Source organism: Lytechinus pictus, chromosome 14, assembly GCF_037042905.1.
Source record: "Lytechinus pictus isolate F3 Inbred chromosome 14, Lp3.0, whole genome shotgun sequence".
Classification (NCBI taxonomy): Eukaryota; Metazoa; Echinodermata; class Echinoidea; order Temnopleuroida; family Toxopneustidae; genus Lytechinus; species Lytechinus pictus.
Genome location: NC_087258.1, coordinates 2,511,303 through 2,536,909, shown reverse-complemented (window position 1 = coordinate 2,536,909; position 25,607 = coordinate 2,511,303). Strand labels below are relative to the sequence as shown.

The following is a 25,607-nucleotide window of genomic DNA, read 5'->3' as shown; positions in this document are numbered from 1 at the left end:
ATCAGTTGATTAAATAAAGATTCAAATAATTTACTAACCAGTCTTAGGAAGGGTTTCTTGATATGTACAGTGAGGTAGTTAAACATCTCTAGAGTCTCATTGGCAAGTGTGAAGTGTAATGTTGCCAATTTAATGAACAGATAAAGATTCTAATAATTTATTAACCGGTCTTAGGAAGGGTTTCTTGATATGGACAGTGAGGTAGTTAAACATCTCTAGTGTCTTATTGGCAAGTGTGAAGTGTAATGTTGCCAATTTAATGATCAGTTGATTAGATAAAGATTCAAATAATTTACTAACCAGTCTTAGGAAGGGTTTCTTGATATGTACAGTGAGGTAGTTAAACATCTCTAGAGTCTCATTGGCAAGTGTGAAGTGTAATGTTGCCAATTTAATGAACAGATAAAGATTCTAATAATTTATTAACCTGTCTTAGGAAGGGTTTCTTGATATGTACAGTGAGGTAGTTGAACATCTCTAGCTTCTCATTGGCAAGTGTGAAGAATAATGTTGCCAATTTAATGATCAGTTGATTAAATAAAGATTCAAATAATTTACTAACCGGTCTTAGGAAGGGTTTCTTGATATGTACAGTGAGGTAGTTGAACATCTCTAGTGTCTCATTGGCAAGTGTGAGGTAGGACCGGCATTGACGCTGATCAGAAGAAAGCTGACGAGTTCGGCTCTGCTGCTCCTCCTGCCAAATATCAAGTAAGCCAAATAAATATTAAAAAAAGGATTATTAGTGAATTAATGTAATTCATAATTTCTTGAACATTCTACAGGAATATGATATACATGTACCATTCATTCAAGTATCTATTTATTACTATACACATATTCATTCATCCATCCATCCATCCGTCCGCCCACCCGTCCGTCCATCCATCCATCAATATTTTACACATTATTAACCTGAAGTCAACAGCAAAGGGCAAACCTTAATTCTAAATAACTGATTAAGCCCCCATCTACCTTTCTTCTCCCCTCCCCTCGGCCCCTCCTCCTACCAATACTGTCATAAATGAAAGAGATATTGGGGGTTTACCGAAGTATGAGTGAGTTACCTGAGAAAGTTCCCTCCATTTCTGTTGATCCTTCCTGACTTCCTGAATCTCATGGATGCGTTTCAGGCAACCAATGCTCTCATCAAGGAGGAACGTGGTGTCGTTCATCAGCATGTTGATAAATCGAACAAAGTTGGAATCTTGCACCCTGGAAAACAAACAGGTACATGGGCAATTCCATAAAATAATCAACTTTTTTGCATGGTTTGACCCCAATTTTTCTCCAATGTACTTCATTTTACAGATTTTACAAATGAAAATGACTAGGGAAAATGACACGTAATTTAAATAGGTTTTGAATTGAAGCCAGCTAGAAAAACGGCAGTTAAAACTGCAAAATGATTGCATGCATGCATGCTACTTCAGCGCATGCACATCTAGCAAGGGCATGGCAATGCAAATTCAAGATCCTGCAGGAAGCTGTTAGCATCGCGCCACAGGAAGACACTGATGCGCATCTGTGAAGGCAAAGTCATCTTCCAGCAGGATTCTACACCACTGCGTACCTTGCACCTTGTACTCGTTTACTCCAAAGTCCTCCGCCAGGAATTATTACTCAGGGCTGACTGGAGTGATAGTATTATTTCTGATTTGGGGGTTTTGTGTTTTGGGAGGGCGTTCGTAGTTTGGCTTTGAAGATTTTCAAAGCGTAGCGAGCAATCAGGATCAAGCAGGATACTGCAGGATCCCATGGCGCACCGCTATTGATAGTTTGGACGCCTTCCCTAACAGAGATACATCATATCACGAATGCCCCAAAATCATATCTCATCTCTGCCAACAGCCACAGTAAGATATTTTTAATTCACTTGAGGACTTCAAGGGTATATTTGACTCAGGAGCATGCGTAATAACCTCATCCTGCTTTGTGGAAGAATTCATGCCATACAAAGTCATTTTCATCCGAGTAAATAATAGTGATTGAATTTGCCAAACAGATATGATACTTACTCGCTGGTCTTTACAAAGACATCTTGGTGTAAGGGAATCCTCCAGAGAGCTTTGAAAATGATACTGATATGGTAACGGATACTGAACTTGTCATAGAATTCACTGCTTGCTCCCGTTGTCTCAATATCTGCAATGTGAAAGAGAAGAGTAATCCAATAATGGTTGGCGCTATTAACAAATGTTATAAGAATATTTGATAATGGTTTCATGATTATGATGATAGATCATGATAACACAATATAACCAAAATATTGTTGATTATAAAAACTTAATCCCTATTTTATTAACCACAAATGCTATAAACAAACTAAGAACTTGAAGTTGATACCAAAATGCCAACTATTCATAGACAAGCACCCATTAAATCCTTAATTTCATTTCCACCATTTTTGCTCTCATGGAATCCAGCTCATAATGAACGCATCCAATGAACTTTTAGACTCGGCCACATATTGTGTTATTTGTGATATTTTGCTGGTGATACCAGTAATAGACTAACACTGAAATTAAATATCAACCAGCAATATGTGATAAAATGATAATATGCATATCCATGATCCCACTTCAATCTCCATCTCTCTGTATGGTCTGGGTCATTTTTAAACATTTCCAAATTTTAAATTAAGAAATATGAATACTTTTAGAGGAATACGGTTTGGGTTGTATTCTTCTTGCTTGTTTCATCGATCTGGCGCTGCTCAGTGGCTGCAGGGATCACAATCAATTCCTGATATTTCTTTCGCACAATAGAATATGGAATTTCATTTTTCATTTTCATTTCATTCCATTTGTGCAATTTTGTCAGCTTTGAGTTCTTTATTTGATACACCATGTACCCCCCCCCATTTGTATTTCCTTTCCTTTTTGGCTTCCTATTTCTTTCTCATCTTTCCTCTTCTGTTGTCTGTTATCCTTCTAAAAGGACTAGAAGGTTGCAGCTTACCAGTATAGAATTTCATGAGTGCAGGAACAAGATGTGGAATGGCTAGCGAGTGGAGTTGAATAGCCTCAAAGAGCTTGGCAGTTTTTGGTTGAACAGCTGGACTAAGCACAAAGAATACCTAGAAGTGTTGAGATATGAAACAATGTTTGATTTAAAATACAGGAAGACCAATAGCATTTGTAGTGAGAAGTATACAACAAACTATTCTTACTCAATCTTTCCATGTTCTATTAAGACATGTGTATTATTATCATCCTATCATCATCATCATTATCATCATCATAATCATCACAACCACCACCACCATCATCACCATCATCATTGATCCTCATTATCACCATCATCATCATTACAATCGGAAGCCGACCAAGCAAGTACAACGCAACTTATTACCATCACCATCAATAAAATTGGAGACAGCCAAACAAAAAAACGAGGCAACTTACCTCTACGAGCTTAGCAACAAGGTAAGGATTCTTGAGATACTGATTTGAACACATGAAGGTTAGAAGGAAAGGAACCATGTCATGTTGGGCAGTGTCTTCCAAGATCTGAGGCATGTGTCTAGAAAAGCCAATAAGATAAGAAAATGGTAATTAACATGTTTAGAGTTCGGCTCATGAAGAATTTTTCTACAATAACTAAATAGGATTTTTTTTGTCTGAATTAGTTGTAGCATCTGTCTGGTATAAAAAATTGTTTGTGTTAAAATAATATAATCTGGAGGTATATATAGGCAAATTTTACTTTCACAACTAAAATTTTAGATATTTATTTCTTCTATAAGGTGTTCTGTACATGTATGTCCTAATGAGGAAGACATGAGATATGACCTGGACTACTCTAATCCTTATGTGGATGTGCAATACATTAATGTTCATTTGGTGCATGGGCATTGATAATAATGTGATAAAAAGAAATCAACAATTGTTCTGACTTATGAAAAGATACAATCTTTCACAAACTTCTGCTTTCTTTCAGGACGTTTCTTCATGCGCCATTTATTGCGTTGGAGTGGAACAGATGAAAAAATGAAGGAATTATAAGACTTACTGAACCACAAAGAGAAGAAACTCAGCAATATCTTCTATGTAGTATTCTGGCAGAGCAGCAAATTCAGGAGGAATGTCTGTTTGTAACGGCAGGCTGTATAAAGACAAAAGGCAAGGACAATTCCATATGATTGCTGAGAAAGCATGAATGCTTAAGCAAGCAAGCAAACAGAGGACGTAATGCTTATTGTCCTCTCCAAGGGACCTGATAATGAGGATAAATGCCTTACCAAAGGGCACTAAAGCGCACCAAGTGGAAATTGAACCTGGTCAGTGGAATCTATCAACTGAGCTAAAAAGAGGTATATTCTGAAATAGCATACTAGGACACAATTTCACTGAAAAAGATTAAACTGCAATGCCAGGTTGGATTATGATCGAAAACAGATTGAACATTCTTATTATTCAATATATTTTAGAATTTTAGTTCGATTCAGAAAGAGTAGACATATTTGTGCAGAAGCATTTCAATCAGATTGGTATGATGAGATAGAGAGATTCCCCTTCTAAAAACACAAGAAAATTTACTACTAAGTCTTCGCCTGTGTAGTGTCAGACTTAATTAATAATAATATAATATAGGGTATTTATATTGCGCACATATCCACCTTGTTAGGTGCTCAAGGTGCTCCTATATTACCCGGCTAAGCTAGGCGTTCATAGCGCACACAGCTTCTTGTGGAATAACTTCCTACCGGTACCCATTTACCTCACCTGGGTTGAGTGCAGCACATTGTGGATCAGTTTCTTGCTGAAGGAAATTACGCCATGGCTGGGATTCGAACTCACGACCCTCTGTTTCAAAGTCCGCAGACTAATCCACTGAGCCACAACGCTCCACATAACATTAGGCCATGTTATAAGCATATATTTTTTTCGAGCAATTTTTACATTTGCAGGCACAACTACTACGAATGCCATTTTTTCTGTTATTCTTGATATTGATATAATGATATATATGCCAGTCATGTTATTTCAAGTGTAATGATTGCAAGTACGAGTCACATTAATGCTCATCTTTATTCATTGTATCTGCTAGATTTGTACTTCATGTTGGTGTTGACATTTGGGTTGCTTCCCCTAGCTCCAAAACTTATTCAGATTTTGTAAAACTGATCCAGATCACATTATTGACATCTCAACAACGAATGAGAGACTTTTCAGGACCATCTTCATGTTATGTTTGGTGTTAAAATCATGTAAAAAAAATGACCTAACGCCAACACCAAAAGGTCAACACTGAACTTGAAATCACACAGTGCCCCCTCCCTCCCAATGCGTAAAATTTCCATATCCTTGCACACACTCAAGCAGACAAGCGCTTACCTTGGTCCATTAGGACTAACAAGACCCACCAGGAGAGACATGACGGTGCCGTAGAACTGGAAGGAACCCCGCAAGAGATTCTCATGCAACAGACCGGCATCAGCACACACTTTAGCCTTCTCAATTTTCTGTTGGACACACGATAAAATATCAATACATAATAGAAATAAGAACAGGCATCTATATAGTGGCATCTATCTAGAGATAATCTATTCCGAGGCGTACTATTATTAGCTCGAGCTGCCGTTTTCAGCACTGCACCTAAGGAATTTATCCTGCAAAGGTATTTTACAGAAAAGGAATAGGCACATCTCAAAGTAAAATACAATGTAATATTAATAATAATACTTATAGAGCACCTTCTATCTAGAAATAATCTATTACGAGGCGCACTATTATTCTTATCCCGACTTTAGCTCGAGCTGCCCTTTAGTGCACTGTGCATCCAAGGAATTACTCCTGCTGGTATCCATTCACCTCAAATGGAAATTTATGTTGCACTTGTTACTGTCCCAAAAAATCATCTAACTTTACATGTAGCATGATCTTGAAATCTTAAATGTTTTTCAGTTCCACATACTTTCGTCTGTGATTTCCAACGCTCAAGTAGCTGCCTGTTCCTGCGCTCCAGTGGAGTCCCCTTCCACTGGGGTTCCTGGTTCTGTAGATCCTCTGTCAGCCTGGCGAGCTCCCTCAGTGTTCGGATCCGTTGGGAGTAGTGTCTGCAGGCTGGTAAGAGGGCAAGGTGCTGGCAGTGAAGGGTCATGAAGTAGCACTCTGTTGGGAACTTGGGATCCACCCATGTCTCGGGCTCTGCAAGAACAAAAGAGATGGAATATTAAAAAATCTGGAATTGGAGTCTTGAGATTACCTAAGGTGCTTGAGTTTAAGCCCATCTAAAGCTTTGATAAACAGATGACAAATTTTTCACCATGTAAGGTACATGTAGTACTGAAAAGGACTGTTGGGTAATAGTTCTTAGAAGAACTGTTGGACTTGAAGCACGTAAAGGTACATGTAGTCCTGAAAAGGACTGTTGGGTAATAGTTCTTAGAAGAACTGTTGGACTTGAAGCACGTAAAGGTACATGTAATCCTGAAAAGGACTGTTGGGTAATAGTTCTTTGAAGAACTGTTGGACTTGAAGCACGTAAAGGTACATGTAATCCTGAAAAGGACTGTTGGGTAATAGTTCTTAGAACTGTTAGTCTTGAAGCACGTAAACTCTGCTCCTCGTCAGGAGTTTTGATAGATGTAAAACAATCCTTTGGTAAATGTTCAATAATATTGAATGCACTGCAGTAGCATCTGTTATTCCAATCTTTAAAACATGTATTGACTATTGAGCAGATTTATTTGGAGAGGGGTGGTTGCTACCCATTCAGCTGTTCTGTTCCATCATGTTAATTTTATTTTTTCATGAGGAGTTTGTCCAAGCCTTTGGTGCATAGAGCACACATTGATCTGGTAAAGCTACATTTCTCCCTCCCCTAAACTCCCTTTCCCCTACTCACTGATGCTTTTAAGCCACTCCTGGGCCTCTTGTTCCGTCATGTTCATCTTAGTTTCTTGAGAGACGTCCACCCTAGTCTTTGGGTGGTGTGTGTAGCGTACATCAACCTTACTGAGCTGGATCTTCTGGCTTAGTCTATGAAAGATGCCGAGTAGGTTGAGCATGAAACCATCCCCTGCAACCTGACTTTCATCAACCTGGAGAAGAAAATTAAAATAAAAATATCTTGTTTAAATTGAAGATGTTCCATGTCTCAAAATTTGCATCAAAATGTTGCATTTTAATCCAAAATCGGGTCACAGACCAATAGTAAGCTGTGAGTGGCCTTTAGTCTGACCATCTAATGTTCCATGTAGCAAAATTTGCATTGAAATGTTTCATTTGAATCCAAAGGTGTGCAGTGGCCTTCATTCTGACCATCTGACCACAATATATCAGGGCTTTATTAGTAGTGAAAGGCAATTGGGGAGCTTTTTCATTTTAAACAAGGGATCTTCATCATGAATGCAAAAAAAATAAATAAACAACAACTTGTTGCCTCCTTGAACATGGGGAGCATTTCACGAAGAGCTTTGTCAGTGATTTTACCCAATCAAATGAAGGGAATTTGCAGTAGCTTGTAACAGAAATCACTGACAAATCACTTCATGAAACACTCTCCCAGTAGTCATTGTGTATGGAAGATTCAGAGTTTGGTAGTCAGCAGGGAAAATGGGAAGGCCCAGTTGAAGTTGGTTTTGATTAAAACATAAAAATTAGAGAAATACATAAGTGATAGCAAGGCGAATACTCACAGAATTGATTTTTAAAATCTGATCTGTAATAACACAGGCGAGCAGCCACCTAACATAAATCCTATAAAGTGTAATTTTCATGTATAATTATTTGTGTCATAATGTTAACTCTTAGGAGCTATTTCTGCTTCTACATTTGTCTAAAAATCAAAATTGTTTAGACTTAATAATTCCTTCTTGTAGGTTCACTCAGAACAGATACTTAAAATAAATAAGTCTTTGGTACCGCAAAATCGTAAAATAGCCTTAAAAACGGACATACTCTGATGAGTGCATGTTGAAAAGCTTCAGTATGTCCATTTTTAAGGCTATTTTACGAAATGCTTACATGTAAAACTTGATAAAAGTGGAATAGGTTTACCATGTGAATGATTGATAACATCATGAATGTTATTGATTAAATGACTAATCATATTTAATTGGAAATCTTACCTGCATTTGAGCTCTCTTGTTGTTTCTTGATAACACATTACTTAGGAATGTTAGCATTGATTCTCTAGTTGCACCGTTTACCAGTATGCTATGTACAATGTGATGCTGTTCAACCTAAAATCAATTACAAATATAGAGACGGTGGTTCAAAAGCTACCATAAATAAATCTTCTAATAATAATGAAAATATAGACATTTGAATTATGTTAGCATCCATCATGAAAAGATGCTCATGGCGCAGGAAAAAAAAGATAAGAGGAAATATGCTAAAGAGGGGCAAAAGTTACATTAAATGTATGTTTAGTTACATAAGTATTTACTGTGCACAGTCAGTGATGCCAGAACATTCTGAGTAAAGATTTGGAGGGTAAAAGTACTGTAGGGATCATTTTTTTCAAAAACATTTTTTTTCAAATATGAACAAAAAGGTACTGATGCAACATAAAATGGGCACAGTACATACATGTACGTAAAACCTTATACTCTCTCTCTTGTACTTTGCAGAAACTACAGGGCTCTGCAGTAAAAGTTATTAGATAAGATCCTCAAATCTGGCTTCATAACACATATCTTAGGATTTGATCTAAGAACGATTTCTCATAATTGATTGCATAGACCGATATGTACAATCAGTCGTGAAAATCAGTTGTATTATCAGTCACTTAGTTTTGTGAAATTTTGTTTTTGAATAGGATGCACATTATATCTTACCCTAACTTGATCCAGTATTCGTTGAAGTGTATCAGCGGCCAGTCTTGCACTGTCTGTGGTGGTAGCAAAGTATTTGTCGGCTACTTTTTGCTGCAGTAAACAAAATGATAGGGGGGGACATAAGAGGCGGGAAAAGACAAATTGAGTTATTCATGATTGTGTGATGATAACCACCAGGGCCCTGTAACAAAGGTTTATAATGGATTGCAAATATGAAACAAGCATTCTGATTGGTTCCTGGTCAGTCTTTTGAACAAAGTGTGCATGCAACGATTATCTTGATTGGTCATCGGTACAAAGCGATTTATTACAAACCTTTATGTTATGGAACCCAGGGAAAGTTTGGAAATCGCCTTTAGCACAAGAAAGGCTCACCGATCATGTGTAAAGTCATGCATAATATGAACTTGCGTTGAGTTTCATAAAGCTGTTTGATAGTTACACACAACTTTACACCCGACCGAATGTGCTCTTACATTTAGGTGATAGTCGGCAACATAGAGATATATCATTTATCAGAAGGGTCATCAGTCACCCATAAACTTGTGTTTAACTTATGAGCTGCTTTGTGAAATAGCCCCAGGACTTACATCATCTTCAGCAAAGACGGAGAGTCTCAAGCATGCTCCTAGAAGGGATAATTGTTCCAACTCTCGTCCGGCAGCACTGCTGACAGGATCAGGTAACCAGAGAGGTGATGAGGCCAACTAAAAAGGAAAAAAAAAGGAATGAAAGTATTATGTCAACAGTTCTTGCATCCCCATATCTTCTTTTTCTTCCTTCATGTTTATATTTCCCCTTCAATAGGAGGTGCAAGAGCTCAGTCCGTAGAGCGGGGGTTTCTGATTCCAGTGACCCAGGTTCAACTCCCACTTGTTGTGCTAGTGCCCTTTGGTAAGCCATTTATCCTCATTATCAGGTCCCTCAGAGAGGACTTAAAGCTGTCTGTCCTCTTTTTTGCTTGCTTACAAGCATTCATGCTTTCTCAGTAATCAGGTAAATGAAACCACCACCATTTATTTATTACTTTATAACTACTCTGACTTCTTCATTGTGGATTGTGAGCTGGCACTCAACTTACAGCGCTAGTTGGCAGCAACAAAAGGCCTGGCAGTGATTTATATTGTCTATAAAATCAGCCACTAAGACTGATTAATATAAAATGTAAATTATTTCATACATGATTGGTTGTACCAGCTTCATGTTAATGCAATTGAAAGCTGAGCTGCCAAGTTCCTACAGTCCTGAGTTAATTCAAGAACAAAATTTCAAGAATTTGCATAACAAGCACTCTGATTAAGAATTCATACTTAGAAGATAAATATCAGGAACTAACTGTAAAGAAAACACAGTGTAGATTCGTAGGTATTATTTTGACCAAAAAAAAAACAGGACACAAATAACATTTCCCATCGAAATGTATAGTAAAATTATATAGAAAGTCGTACGGAAACAAGAGTTTGGAGAAGTCGCAATTTAGATCCTTTCCTCTGGATCCAGAATAATTAGGAGGTCCTGGCCATTTGTTCATTACAATACATTTCAATTTAAATTATACTTTGAGGATAATCTATCTTTGAAAATAACAAATTTGTGTAATTAAGTAAAGGAACATATTCAGACTTTTTTTCTGCATGTACAAATTTTGATCAACTCTCTTCCCCAAATATCAGTTAGTAACCATCAGAAAGGATGTAACATGTTATACTTACAAGGCCACAAATAGGTCTTGAATTGCCAACTTTTATTCTGCATAGTTCACTTAAAATCTGAAAGACAATACAACAATACATAATATAAACAAATAAATGTATGATGAAAACAATCTGAGAGTGGTGTTGAATCATTTAGACTGGAAGGAAATGATTGTTAGTCTATCTCCTAAATAAATACAGATTTTATGAGCAAAAATGAAGAAAAAAAAATATATATATATTTCCATCCGTGTCAGAGATTTGTGAATCAAAACATATTCTAAGCAAATAAGTCAATCTTACAATATTAAATATACTATTTCCTTTCAATACAGTAACAAATGCAACTTAAGTATCAAGAAAATTCTTAATACAAAAATCAAAACAATTAAATTAAAAATATTTCTTATCTAAAAATAATGTTGCCAAAGTGCATATTCAGAAATTCAATTTTCCTACATAGATCAAATGAAGAATATGATATTTTAACAAAGCACTTTGGAGTACATGTACACTGGTACAAGTAATCTTAATATCAATGCTGATAACAAAGAAGCCAGAAAGATGATATAAATAGAAGATGCATTATTATTTGTGTACTGTAAGAGCTTTTATTTTCGCGTACATAACTTTTTGTGAATTGCAGGAGTCCCGACATTTTCGCAGGCTGTTGAATTCGCGATCGGAAGATGTACATTACACTTCCACGGCATTTCAACCTCTTTTTTTAACATACTGTATATAGGTACACATATCATTTTTTTTTGCACCACACAGTTTTCAATAGCAAAGCTTTGCTGTTGGAGACATTGGTACTAGTTACTAAATATGTCAATAGTTTTGCGTGTTGTAAAATTCAAAAAATAAAACAGCGTCTACAGTTGGGCATTTTAGCAATGAATTCAAAATTCATATATTTTGTGTACATGTGCAAAATCTGAATGCATTGCATGATGTGCTGGAATCTAACATATTCCCCATAGGCTTATACGAGGTCATTACAAATGTTCATCACGTTGTTGTTGTTGCTGTAATTATCATTATTATTATTATTATTACCATTATTATTATCATTATTATTGTTATTATTATCATTAATAATATCATTATTATTATCATTGAGTATTATTATTATTTTATCATTATTACCATCATTATCATTATTATTATTATTAATATTATTACTATAATCATTAATATTATTACAATCATTATTATTGTTATTATCCTTATTATTATTATCATCATCATCATTATCATCATTATCATTATTATCATAATTATTGTTATTAATATTATTATCATCATCATCACTATCATCATCATTATCATTATAATTTTTGTCATTAAAATAATTCACATCATTTTGAGATTTCTGACTAATTATCATACCATGAGAGGTGTCCTGTATTCATCTGAGGATAGTGAGCTTCGTTGAAGTTTCTGTACTAGTCCAATGATGACAGGGTAAAATATCTGAACACATAAACCAAGAATAAGCAAAGATAATAATAAATAAACCAACAATGAATATACATTTTAGCACCAATGTACATATTATCAACTCATTTAATATTGGAATTACCTGAAGATCAAACTGCATCCCTAATCCTGATCATCATCATCAACTCCACAATTCAATCACCATCATCATCATCAGCAGCAGCATTACCATCATCATCATCGTCATCATCATCTACTCCACAACTCCATTACCATCATCACCATCATCATCATCATCATTACTACCACCATCACCAACCTAAGCATCAACTCCATCATAATGTTATCCTCTTAAAGGGGAATCCAGCCTTGGCCATAAAATGTTGTGTTGGGAAGGAGAAAAATAAATTAAACAGAATGGTGAAAGTTTAAAAGAAATCGGACAAGCAATAAGAAAGTTATAGCTGCTTTAAAATTGAGATCACTAATACTATGTAGATTTCAAATTGGCAACTGGGTAAGTGAATTATGACAAGGGGCAAGGACAACTTTCCCATAGGCCATGTACTTTATTATCAGGGATTTGTGGTTTTCTCCTTAGTACCCATTCCCCTGGGGCAGTAATCTAAATATAACCCAGGTAGTATATTGTTTTATGTCCTCATGAAAGAAAATATAATTTGAAATAAGATTTTTGGGGAAAATGACATTTTAGCCATAATATGTATTGGAGTACATGAAAGAGTAGTCCTTGCCTTACATCACTGTGACATCCCATATGCGGCCAATTTGAAGTCTCCATGGGTATAGTGATTACCAATATTTACAACTTTTAAAAATTCATAACTTTCTTGTTGTTTGTCCAATATTGTTCAAACTTTTACCTATCAACTTGTCTGATTTTTCTTTTCCTTATAAAAACAAGTTTTTATTTGGGTTGGATTCCCCTTTAAATATCACTTATTCTCATCACCAATATTACTGTTACCATGGTAACTTACACTTTTAAATCCTTGGGGGTCATAATTACTTTGAAGCACAAGCTCTTGAAGGAAGCTTCCTGGCATATTGAGTTCTTCTAACATTGGTAATAGCGAAGATTGATCGGTAGATGACCTGTTTAAATCAACAGAGATATATGGAAACATGGACTTTTACCATTTCCATTTTATGTAAGTTTAGGAAAGATTAGCAATTACAACCTTCTGTCTCCGGACTTTGAACCACAAGGTCTGGGGTTTGAATCCCTTTGGCAAGGTGTTTATCTACATTTGCCACTCTCCACCCAGGTGTAGTTAATGGGTACCAGGCAGGAAGGAATTCCTTGAATGCTTGAGCACCTGATCAGGGTAGCCATACTAAAGCCTGGGTAAACGCACTTAAAAGGTTGCATTAAGCATTACTGCACTATATAAATGTTGCATATCATTATTATTTTTTATAAATTCAGATTATATGAAGCATAAAGTGGTGTATAAATTAGAAATAGATTTATAAAACACGACCCAGAACTAAACTTAATATTTACAGTATGAAGAAGGATAACCATACCTAGGTTGAGTAAAGATTCCCTGTAGTAGAAGTGCAGCATGACATACACATTGATGCCTAGCAGCCTGTAATAGATCCCTCATGGCTGGATACTGTCTGTAAACCTAGTCAAAACATATATAAATGAATAAATGATTGACTGACAGAAATTTAAATCATCACTTGCATGAAAAAGAATGTAAATGATCTGTAATTGGTGGGTAATAATGTCTTTAAACCTAGTGAAAATATAAATAAATGAATTATTTACTGAGTGAAATAACTGTAAATCCATCAATTAAATGAAAAAGAATGTAAAATATCTGTTATTGCTCAGAAATAATGTCTGCAGTTAGTCAAAACACGATCAGATCAATATAAAAATAATTGACTGAGTGATATTATAAGCCCATCAATTAAATGAAAAAAAGAATGTATCCTTTACAGCTAGGTAATAATAAAACTAGTCAAAATATAAATGAATGATTAACTGAGTGACATGTTCAATTACATAAAACAGATGTGAATGAACCTACATTCATTGATGTATGAGGCTAGTAAAAGATAATTCCACTGTATTTTTTAAAATTCAAATCTATTGGGGTCTGAAAAGTGTATTTTCTGTGAAATCTTGAATTCTGTGAATTATTTCTGCATCCAGAAAACTGGAGATTTCACTGTAAGGTATCATATACATACTTCCGATGCTGATCTTTCCTCTGTCGCAGCCCTTTGTACACACTGTACTATGTAGTTCAACATCTCCGCCTCACGTTGGATACCAGATGATGCGGATGATGTGGAAGGTCCACTGCATGTATAAAAATGTAAGCATATAATTGAGATAAATGAGAATGCAATGTATGCCTGGTGATTTAATATCATAGTGGGGTATGAAGGTAACTGGAGCATATTCTCAACCGTGGTCTGATTCAAATTCTGTCCTTTAAATGTGGTTAAACTATAAATAGCCGATTGTCACATAAATATGGAACAGTACAATTTGCAAATATGGTGTTCAAATCATTCATAACTGAACAATAATAAAAAATAGTTCTCTTTCTTGTGAAACCATTGAAGCATGGGCAAAGAACACATTAAACATTACAAATGTAAGCATGTTTTGTATACTAATAGCTTCCCATAATCTTAGCACAGAATTAGACCATGGCCTCATTTAAACTGGAGTAATGGGCCACTGTGAGTAGATAAGGATTCAGGGCGCTGGGAATCAAATTGGTCCTGAAGAATTTTCTCAGCAAAAAAAAAAAGGTTTTAACCCCAAAATGAAGGTCATTTTGGTTACATTTTCTCAATTTTTACATCTTCCAGAGTACTTGGGGTGCTGTCGATGAAGAATAATACATGCAGCACCCCAATTATATTTTTTGGGGGTACTTTAGCACCCCCAGCACCCTCACTTCCCAGGGCCATGTAAGGATGGACCTTACAAACTACACACACAATGGCCTCCCACCTTCCTTCACCCATCGACCCTATAACTTACCTTGATGGACTAGCTGCCTGAGATTCCGGTAGATTAGAGTATGGATTGCCACTTGATGAATGTAATGTGAGTACCTCCATCAGAACCAAACACACCAAGTCTTCCATACTCCCAAACACTGCGATTAATTCAAATACAAAGAAATTCATTGAAAAAATTCATTGAAAACTCACAATAGCATTCTGCGCATGAGCAGTAACAAATCATTTTAGATGAAACATTAAGATATCTTTGAAATTTATTGATTATTACATACACTGAAGAATAACACTGTTCCTAATCATTGGTGTTTGACACTAGCCCATTCAATGTGCCAAACTAAGAGAATACAACAATAATTTTCATATCGTTTCACTGTGAATACGTTGTGTGCGGGAATGACTGAACTGATTAAATCCAATGACCATGACAATCTGAATCATATGATAAATCTGTAAGTGCTTACAAACATACAATATATGTATTAAATATATTATAAAAAATCAGATTATTATTATTATCACTGATGTACTATTGAGGGGGCGTCGTGGTCTAGTGGTTACGACTCTTATCTTTCAATCAAAGGGACGTGGGTTTGATTCCCAGCCATGGTGTGTTTTTCTTCAGTAAGAAATTTACCCACATTGTGCTGCTCTCAACCCAAGTGAGGTAAATGGGTACCGGCAAGAAGTAATTCCTCAAAAAGCTGTGAGCACCAGAATCGATAGACTAGCTTAGCCGGGGTAATATAGGAGCGCCTTGAGCATCTTACAAGATGGATACGTACGCTATACAAATCCAATATTATTATTATCATTATCATAATGATTATTATTCTAGTCACCTGGTCTATGTCATGTCTTTCTTCCTTAGGATTTGAATACCACATGATGCTATGGAAGTGTTAGTACTCATCAAAATAAAAATGGGAAAGGTCATTTGACAACAGTCATGAAGTTGTGTAAAGGTAACATGTGCACAATTCATGTGTCTTGTGTGATATGACTCCAAGACTATTATGCGCAAACTCTAGTGAGCATTGGACAAAATCGGAGGAAGCAGTTTGATCCATAACATTTGCAACGTAACAACCACCCATCCTCCTGACCATACCCTGACTCCTATATACTAAAACCTGGTTTGGCCGGGGTATAAAATTGTTGGGTGAGACTATAGTGTATAAAACCAAAGCATTATTTTCAGCAAGACATGTACCTGTGGCAGGTGCCAACAATGAACCAGACATAACTAGTGTAAACCTATCATACATGTAGGTAATCAATTGGGTAAGATTAGTATAATTCTAAAATTACATAACATTCAATCCATTTGTTGTTGGTTTTGCTTACCTTTTGTCGGATCCTCAGCAAACTCTGCTGCCAGCCCCTTGAGATAAAGAACACCTGAACCCTGTTCCTTCCATGATATATGAAACACTTTAGACATGACCATCAACAGGGTGTGTTCACTTACCCCACATAATAGCAACTAGAGAAACGTACAGATAAATGTGATATGAAACACTTTAAACATGATTAACAAGGTGTGTTCACTTACTCTACATAAAAGCAACAACAAAAAATGTAAAGATAAACGATATTTGAAACACTTTCAACAACATGTGTCCACTTACCCCACATAGCAACAAGAGAAACGCAAAGATACACGATATATGAAATACTTTAGACATGGCCATCAACAAGGTGTGTTCACTTACTCCACATAAAAGCAACAAGAGAAACGTAAAAAATAAACATATGAAATACAAATATTTCAAAATTTCGAAATGACAGAATCTGATTGTATTTCATTCCAATGTTCAGAGGAAATATGTTAAATAAAAAAAAATATGCTAATAACTGAGTAATTAATGCTGTAGTCTGTACAAATGCTATGGGATTTTATACAGAATTTATTGGCAAATGGATACATTTTTGACAAGAAAGTGCAAAAGATTCTTGATTCTTACACGAGGGGGAGACTTCTTTTTTGCCGAGGGTGCTTCTTCTACTTCTGTTGTCTCAATACCGGAATCCACATCCATCTGAGATATAGACCTATATGATTATCAAAGACAAAGATAATACAATGAAAAAAAGATGCTTTCGAGATCACAGCTCCCTCTGGTGACAAAATTTTAATGAATTCTGCACCATTCATCATAGTAACAGGAAGGCAGAAATATCATTTTGATATTATCAATATTTTGCGATATGGACAAAATATTGACTCTTCAATAATGGTTTTATGATTATGTTGATCAAGGTAGCAAAATATGGCTACAATATTTTCGATTATGAAAAGTTAATCACTATTTGACCAAAAATGCTGCTTTGTAGGTATTGCTTTAACCCAACTACATGTAAGAACTTCATAACTTGGTACCCAAATGCCTGCTTTTCATGGACAAGCACCAATGAAAGCCTCACTTTCATTTCCCCCTCCCTGCTATTAATTGCAGCTCATAATGAACATACATATTACCCATGAATTTTCAAAATCTGTGATAGTATCATCAGCGATATTTTTATTGGTGATAACTGACTAACTTTGATAGCAAATTACCATTGCTCTCTGTAATAATGGTTGAAAATATAATACAAAGATAGTTTGATTAGAAGGGTTTGAGGGGTTGATATATGATTATGTCATAGTGTAGAGTTCCTGACCCATGACTCTTAATTAGATGGTCACAAGTTCAAATCCTCATTCCAGAATTATGAAATGGCTGCAAGTAAATGCAATGACGACCCTGTATTTGAACACGTTGATCGACATGCTCAACAATTGTTGATTGAACTACCCAATGTGTGGGTGCCCTTAAATCTTCGTACACTGACCCATAAACCCTATGCACTGGATTAAAGTACTACATGTAAGCAACAATTATTCAGAGTAAGAATTCTTTTACTTCGAGAGCTATACATTTTCATGGAACAATTTGATAATGTTCCGAAGCAAGCTTGTAAATTGTTTTATAGACTTAAATTTCAATTAATCGGTTGGATAATAGTGGGTTTATGTCAAAGAACCCTCTTTTCTACTCCATCATTTTGTAGTAACTTGATGCCTTTTGATATATTTTGTGTATAACAATCTATGTAATAACTAACTAATAACTATGTATTCTGTTTAAACAATTTTTCGCTCAAAGTAACAACTTCTATTTTCTCCCAATGGAAGCCTAATTTTCTACAAGCTCTGCTTTTTATTTAGGATCCTCACTTTTTTTTACATTTTGTAGTGTACTGTACCTTATGTTAGACAGTTAATTTGATCATTGATACACTATACATTTGTTATGTATATTATGTTATTTGTTTTAAAAGTGGAATAAATGAATACAATTTCAGTCATATATGTACATCACATACTGGATTCTACTGAACTTTTCAACAAAATTAATCCCTTTTATAAGACGCGGGAGAGTACATGTACATGTATGTCTCTCAAACACTGGACTTTAAAGTCATCAGACATCTATTATCTCATGAACAATTATCTCAAAATTCAGCCATACAATCCCTAAAGTTTTATTTTGCTTCATGGGTGGGAGGCAAGGTCTACATGATCCTGGACACAGTGGACAGACATGAGCTTTCCAGCAATACCAAAACCCTGTAAAATCTGACAAAATGACCACACAATAGAGTGAAAGAAAAGGGAGTAAATCTGGACTTGGCCCAGTATCTTCTTTCACAATGGCTCTATGACCCATACATGTTGCTCCTAACAATGGTCATGACCTTCCCATGTATTGTCCCATTGTAAGGGCTTATTGATTTTTCTCTACCTTGTTCAATTGACTTCCTTGGTAGGCTATCCCATGAGGGTGTTTGTATGAATGATTTTCTATTCAATGCAAAGATTACACAATTAGGTCACCATTTAGTATTTGGAACAGGAAGAGAACATGTATGTTCTGCATGACGTATATTAACCAGAGATAGCAGGGGCCATATTTGGACCCTCAAGTCTTCGTTGACCAATAATGCAATTGCGACAAAAATGAGCATCCACTTCATGAACAACATAAACATAATATAAATAATTGTATGTACCGGTACATGTACAGTAGTTAATTGTTCAAAAATTATTCAAATACACTTATTATTCAAATGAATTATTATGCTTACTTTTGCTTAAAAGTCAATATCCAGCTTGAATTGTTCACAGCATTTAAACAAACAAGTGGTGTTATGAAAATATTGAAATCCAAGTCAAGATACACTACCAGTCACATTTCATTAAAGGGGAAGTTCACCCTCACGAAAACTTTGTTGTAAGAATAGCAGAACAAAATAATAAAAATTTTAGTGAAGGTTTGAGGAAAATCCATAAAACATTAAGAAAGTTATTCGAATTTTGATTTTGATTTGTGACATCATTAATGAGTAGTTGCCCCATATGTTATGTAATATAAAATATATAAATTTCATTTTTCAATGGTTCATGATGACTTATTTTTTATTTTCTTGTTAGGAGCGGGTGTGTAATCATTCGTGTATTGATATACTGAAGATACAATAAAAACCACTTTTAATTTTCTGGGAAAATGGCGTTTCATTGATTTCATAACATTCGATATGTAGGAAAGCTGCTTGCATATGGTGTTACAAATCAAATAATTAAAATTCTAATAACTTTTTTATTATTTCATGGATTTGCCTCAAACTTTCGCCAATATTTTTCGTTATTTTTTTTTTCTGCTATTTTATATTTAGCAATGAACTTTTTGTCAGGGTGAATTTCCCCTTTAAAACAGCAGCAAAGAGAAAGGTCAATAAACCAAATCAATTGTTCTGTGCTTTTGTTGTGTACATGTAACAGTGAGTTAACAAGTTGTTAAGGGTGGAGTATGTGGATGGCTTTAAAGGAAAAATGAACCAGCAGCCAAAATAGACCCACCTCTAGTCCTCAACTATTCATATCTGGACAGGTTCATTACCCACAATGCAACATTCTGAATCTATCTTGTGATAGGACCATTTGAACTAAAACACTAAATTTCAGTTCATCTACATAAAGAAAATTATAGACTAACTTATCCTCTGTATATCTCAAAAGGTATGTTTTAGACTACCAATTTACTTACATGTATTAGATACCCAGGAAGGGGGGTTGGAAGTTCGGGTTGATGCAATTTTTTTTTCCTTTCTTCTTTGAGCAAAGTTGATTTTTTTTCGTTACTCCATTGAGACAAGTTTTGTTTGTTTTGGTTGTTTTACTCTGATGGTGAGTCAATTTTTTGTTGTTGCTCATATAGCAAGTCAAGTTTTTATTTTTTTTTGAAAAACTTCACTGATCGATTCATTTATATCACAAGTTAGTTATTTATCAAGTAGCACAGGAGGTATACTTTCTCTGTTTTTTTTTAGTTAATCTACATAAATAAAATTATAGGCTAAGTTTTCCTCTGTATTACTAATAGTTATCTCAAAAGGTATGTTTTAAGGCAACCGCACACCTTTGGAATAAAACGTAGTAGAAATTGATGCTGATATTGAGACTTGGAATATCTTACTGTGTAATGTTCAAAATCATTGTACGAATACCCATGTTCAAATCTGTGACTATGCTATCATCCTTAGAATAAAAGCAAATTTAATATCTAGTCGTAATGACGTCATAGTAGTCGTATGATTGGCTACAATTTGAAACTAATTTGGCATTTACTCCAAAATAAAGGCTTACAATCTTACAAAATGGTTATATAACTATTTTATAAGTATTCTTTCAATTAATTGTAACCTAAAATAAAATGATATGTTCCATTCACATTTTCAGAAAATGTGCAAAATGCGATTTGTTCCAAAATCGGATCGCGAACAGTCGTAAGGTGTGCGGTGGACTTTAGACTACCAATTTACTATACACAGTCAATGAGAGACAACACACAGTTCCCCCCCCCCCCTTTGATATGAAAAAAAAACCCTCGAAACTTGTAATGCAATGCATTGGATCACATTTTATTTTGGTAATTTATAATGTACAACAGGCTCGTAAACACACATCCATGGGTGGTTTATGGAACTCATATCGAGGATATTTACTTACCCTACATCACATGCCGATTGGAAATCCATGTCCACACTTTGTGGAGGATCAGGGTCGAGGCTCCCAATCCCACTGCTGTCTAAGCTAGGCATAGGTTCCTCCGAGATTGGTGATTGGCTGCTTGTATTACTCTGAGCGCCCTCTACGGAGCTTCCCCTTCCTAGATCACTACAGCTCGCTGAAGATTCTAAATCAGGCAAAAATTGATTTTTTATTTTTGGGGGTTACTTTTCACAATCAACTGCCTAAATCTGTGACATTGGTTACATGTAAGTTTAACATGGCAGTGAATGGGATTTTCCAGTGCTCTTCTGAGCATTTCGATTGCCCCGAGCCCCCATGATTTTTCCCCCTGATCTAAATGGTGAGGAAAGAGAAATGAAAAGGTATCTGTGTAAATTATTTTAACACTGTTAATTATATTCAAGCATAAGAGATAATTCGAGCATTTCATAATACATGCGCTACCAACGTTTATCATTATAAGAAGTCGACCCAATTTTTCCTAGGATGGTCAAGATAAACAAGGTCCGTGAGTGAGATTTGATTAAAGAAATTACTGAACGATGAATTCAAGGAATAGAGAAGTATAAGGTCTAATCTGAACAACTATAAGCGAGATCACATGAAAAATGCAGTGAGTAAATGAGGTTACTTTGGTAAATGTTTCAAATTTGTGTGAAGATGGCATTACACCATCTTTCACTGTATTCAACCTTTCATGAAAAAGAATAGGGCTTTACAGTCTGTGATAACTCACCAGGAACATCGACAACCAGTGGAGGTCTTGGGGCTCTAATCGGGCTTGCTCCAAGTTGTGTTGGAGAAGTAGGTGTCGCTGGCTGGTCCACATTAGATTCCTGACTTGGTGTCACCCTAGCTCCCGGACCAGCAGGACTTCTATCTAGGTGAGCTAGACGCCTCCGACGAATCTGATAATCAACATTTAGAGAAAAAAAAAGAAGATATTTCATGCATCTGGAAAACTTACTTAAGATTGCCAAAAATCAATGACTAGATATATTTTTTACAATGATTTTCTATTGATTAGGGGCCAGAATACTACCCGGGCTGTTATAGCAACTGACACTAAGAACAAATTATGTGCAGCATAAACCCCAAAAAGGTGTTGCTTTTTTCACTAACATAATACACAAGTTTAACCAATTTCATGTTGATCAGCATCTAAAAACCTGCAAAATTATTGGTATAAAGGTTTGAGGAAAATCCATAAAAGATTAAGTTACGGTAAAAATATGAATTTTAGGAATTTGATGTGACATAAAATGCCAAAATTTCAATTTTTTATTAGTTTGTGATGACTACCAATTTTCTTTTTTTCAAGAGCGGGTTTGAAATAATTTGTCTGTTAATATACAGAAGGTTCAATAAACTCCATTTTCAATATTTCAAGAAAATGACATTTCACTGATATCTTTAATTCACAATCCGTGGAAAGCTGCTCGCATATAATGTCCGAAGTCAAAAATTAAATTCTAATAACTTTTTTAAATTTCCTCAAACCTTCACCAATATTTATATTTCTTCTGCTATTTTACAACAAAATTTTTCCCATTTAAAGCTAAGCATTGATTAGGAAGTTTGTGTGACCATGAGTTGGATAATATCCCTGATGTTTTGATTTAGGTTCTAACATGCAAATTTGCAAATGGGCATTTTCACGGTAACTGACGTTACACGGCTCATTTTTACACACCTTTCATTGTGTGTATGATTATCTCTAAAACAACAAATGATGGGAGGTTGCTTGGTTGGTGGCGCTAATAAATTTCACAACCTTGATTCAGCTCCTCGGTAATTTTATAACTGTGTCTACATTCTTTGAATAAGCAATTCTTATGATTGATTTACTAATTATGGGCACTAATAAATGAAATACCTTCAAAAACATAATTCAAGATTATTATTGGCGATGATAACATTTTTCTGCAATTAATTTAAAACGATGACTAATAAAGAAAAATTGGAAAAAATATACGTGCCTGGAACGAAACCAGCAGTACATCAATAATACACGAACATCAATAATACGGTATACCAAAGTCTTTACAATGAAAAGATTGGACACTTCACGGACTTTGCGTAATGACCTGTGTCAATTTGCGTGTAAAATAGTGTAGGCCTAGGTGCCTAGTCTTTCCCTTGTCGTGTCTTTGATATGAATATAAATCGCGCGCCCTCTTTAGACGAAAATTGATATCGGCGCTGACCAAATTTTAACTCCGTGAAATCTTCACCAAAGATCAAGAAAATATATGGTGAGACTACCACATATCGACCACCTCTTTTGAAACCGACCACCTTGCGCGCGTTAAAACTATTGCGTATTACAAACGATACGCGCGGGAGAGTAGGCGCAGTGTCCATAGAAACGGTAAGAATCGATTTTACGAGAAAAAAAGAAGCAACAAAAAGTAAAAATTTAGTAGAATTAATCAAAATTGTATTGACCAGACCCAATTCCCGCTGAAAAACTAAGAAATCCGATAGGAAACGGCTTTAGAACAAATATCCGTCGTCAATCGTCGAATCATGTGCCGGAGCTCGCAGTGGAAGTAGTGAGACGATCATTTAGCATGTTGACATCATAGAACTGATTTGGAAGAGTAAAAATATTTCGCCACCGCGACAAGAATCGGCCGTAAACTTAGTGTATCGCGGGTGGTCGGTTTCAAAAGACGGGTGCAAATGAGCAAATGTAAAATCGTCGTATTCGTTGTTCGTCGATATATACGCGGATTGAATCGGAGTCGCTGAGCGAAACATGGGAATCTGATCTGCTCAATTTTCTGCACAAATGGGACTAAAACTGGGTAAAATTGATGAATATTTTCGCAGATACGATGCTGAGAAGATTAGGTGGTCGATAAGGGGTAGTTCCAACCATACATATTTTTTAGAAGAAACCTCAAGGAGAAGTCACGGAACTCGGAAGGATCTAAATGATATCAGAATGTGAAATCCCTAATTATGTGTGATGTTTTATGTGGGCGAAAGCCCAGTAGTATATGGATGTGTCGTGTGTGTCGCATTATTATGAATGATATTCCTTCGCACGCGAGATGATATGACTGAGCCCATGGGTGGGAAATAACTGGGGCGTTGGGCAGTATACACAAACTCAAAGACGAAGAACTGAATCAATTAATTATCAGTCTCCCTAATCCTGGCTAGACAGCCAATCAAATGGATACAAACCAAGGCAATATAGAAGATTATGGCCACTGCACTGGCATGACTGGTCAGACATGGGGACACGTTTATTTTGTCGTGATCCCATTTTCTTTGTGCGATGACATCGCACAAAAAAATTGGATCACGACAAAATTAACGTTAGATAACACAATATTACACGAGTGGGGCTGCATATAATGCAAGGGAATTGTCGACATGGCAAAGCAGAACAAAGACTGAGGTAAACAAAGCTTTCGCCGTGAAATAACAAACAATCCATATTATTATTAGGCCTTACCTCATCTGGTGTAAGTTCACTCATTTCCACGTTGTTTGTCGGAAGATTTGTTCCTCAAAAAATGAAAATACAAGGTGCGGCTGGATTGTGTTTGTCAAATTACAGATGATAAATTCGTTCATTCATTTCGATCAATTCGCCATATTGCAACGTATATTCGAATATCCGGCCGAGGTTAGCTAGACAGCGCAGGTCGATCGCCAGCATGCTGTGTATTATGGCTGGGCGTATATCCGATTAACAATACCGGATCTGGAAATCGGAAGAAGTGTGTGTGGTCGGGGGGGGGGGGGGGGGGGGGGGGGTATACAAAAATTGGTGGGAGAAACCGGGAGAGAAACAAGACACTTGGCTTACTGACTTAAAAAGAATTACAATGTAGGCTGGGAACTATTCCTTCCCACTGGGAAGGAATATACTTGGTGGAACTTTTGGTGACAAACTATAGGGAAGACGTACAGAAATAATCAAATATATACATCATGAACTAAAAATAAAGGTAGACCCAATTAATCTAATCTATAGGGGAGAGCGGGGAGAAGTGGGGCGCGGGAGAAGTGGGACACCTCCTCTATCTGTAAGAGTAGAGAACTAATCAGCAATCAATTTCTATCCTGCGATAGGTCTTACCAAGCAACCATCATGTCAATTAAGAACTACACCAGGAAATTTTAATTAGAATTTATCCTTTTTCCCCCAGTTTAATTTTACCTATTTTGTACATTTATTGCCAATAAAGTTACAGATTAACAACAAAGACCTATAGACCCTAAATATAACTCATTCAGACATACCATGTCTTAATAATGTGATGATAAATAATGATAAGATGCGTTTATAAAATTTCAGACGCCATTTTTAATTTTGGGGGCTCGTGGGGAGAAATGAGACAAAACATCTCAGCTGTTCCTTGACTTGTCCCACGTACTTCACCACCACGTTGTCCCCCCCCCCGGGCCCCCCCCCCCCCCCCACGCTGTCCCACTTCACCCCAATGGCAGATTGAGTACAAAGGGAGCTCCAATATTAAAGAATAAAAAAATCTTATTCTTACCTGCATTCTGCTTCAAAGCTAATCATGTATGTATTTTTGTTCTGATTACTCAATGTCTTTAT

The 25,607-nt window shown here is 35.9% G+C and overlaps 1 protein-coding gene across 3 annotated transcripts in view; it reads right to left on the bottom strand.

The window, feature by feature from the left end:
• The window catches only part of LOC135156737 (ubiquitin conjugation factor E4 B-like), a 33,054-nt gene extending 8,344 nt beyond the window's left edge, over nucleotides 1–24,710 (bottom strand). For 2 of the 3 annotated variants that reach the window (XR_010295756.1, XM_064109810.1), the window contains exons 1-23: nucleotides 24,492–24,710; nucleotides 21,759–21,930; nucleotides 20,999–21,185; nucleotides 16,911–16,998; nucleotides 16,291–16,429; nucleotides 14,963–15,080; nucleotides 14,155–14,266; nucleotides 13,477–13,580; nucleotides 12,927–13,041; nucleotides 11,875–11,958; nucleotides 10,501–10,557; nucleotides 9,379–9,495; nucleotides 8,789–8,878; nucleotides 8,078–8,191; nucleotides 6,853–7,048; nucleotides 5,920–6,152; nucleotides 5,340–5,467; nucleotides 4,015–4,107; nucleotides 3,408–3,525; nucleotides 2,962–3,079; nucleotides 2,019–2,145; nucleotides 1,068–1,215; nucleotides 563–697 (exon numbers count right to left, since the gene is read on the bottom strand). Coding sequence is in view for 2 of the 3 variants with exons in the window: in XM_064109810.1 (XP_063965880.1) it covers nucleotides 563–697; nucleotides 1,068–1,215; nucleotides 2,019–2,145; nucleotides 2,962–3,079; nucleotides 3,408–3,525; nucleotides 4,015–4,107; nucleotides 5,340–5,467; nucleotides 5,920–6,152; nucleotides 6,853–7,048; nucleotides 8,078–8,191; nucleotides 8,789–8,878; nucleotides 9,379–9,495; nucleotides 10,501–10,557; nucleotides 11,875–11,958; nucleotides 12,927–13,041; nucleotides 13,477–13,580; nucleotides 14,155–14,266; nucleotides 14,963–15,080; nucleotides 16,291–16,429; nucleotides 16,911–16,998; nucleotides 20,999–21,185; nucleotides 21,759–21,930; nucleotides 24,492–24,515 (2,817 nt within the window). In the remaining variant the exon portion in view is untranslated. Of the gene's footprint in view, nucleotides 1–562; nucleotides 698–1,067; nucleotides 1,216–2,018; nucleotides 2,146–2,961; nucleotides 3,080–3,407; nucleotides 3,526–4,014; nucleotides 4,108–5,339; nucleotides 5,468–5,919; nucleotides 6,153–6,852; nucleotides 7,049–8,077; nucleotides 8,192–8,788; nucleotides 8,879–9,378; nucleotides 9,496–10,500; nucleotides 10,558–11,874; nucleotides 11,959–12,926; nucleotides 13,042–13,476; nucleotides 13,581–14,154; nucleotides 14,269–14,962; nucleotides 15,081–16,290; nucleotides 16,430–16,910; nucleotides 16,999–20,998; nucleotides 21,186–21,758; nucleotides 21,931–24,491 lie in introns of all 3 variants that reach the window. The other variant, XM_064109811.1, reaches the window with a different exon arrangement.
• Nucleotides 24,711–25,607: the final 897 nt, after the last annotated feature.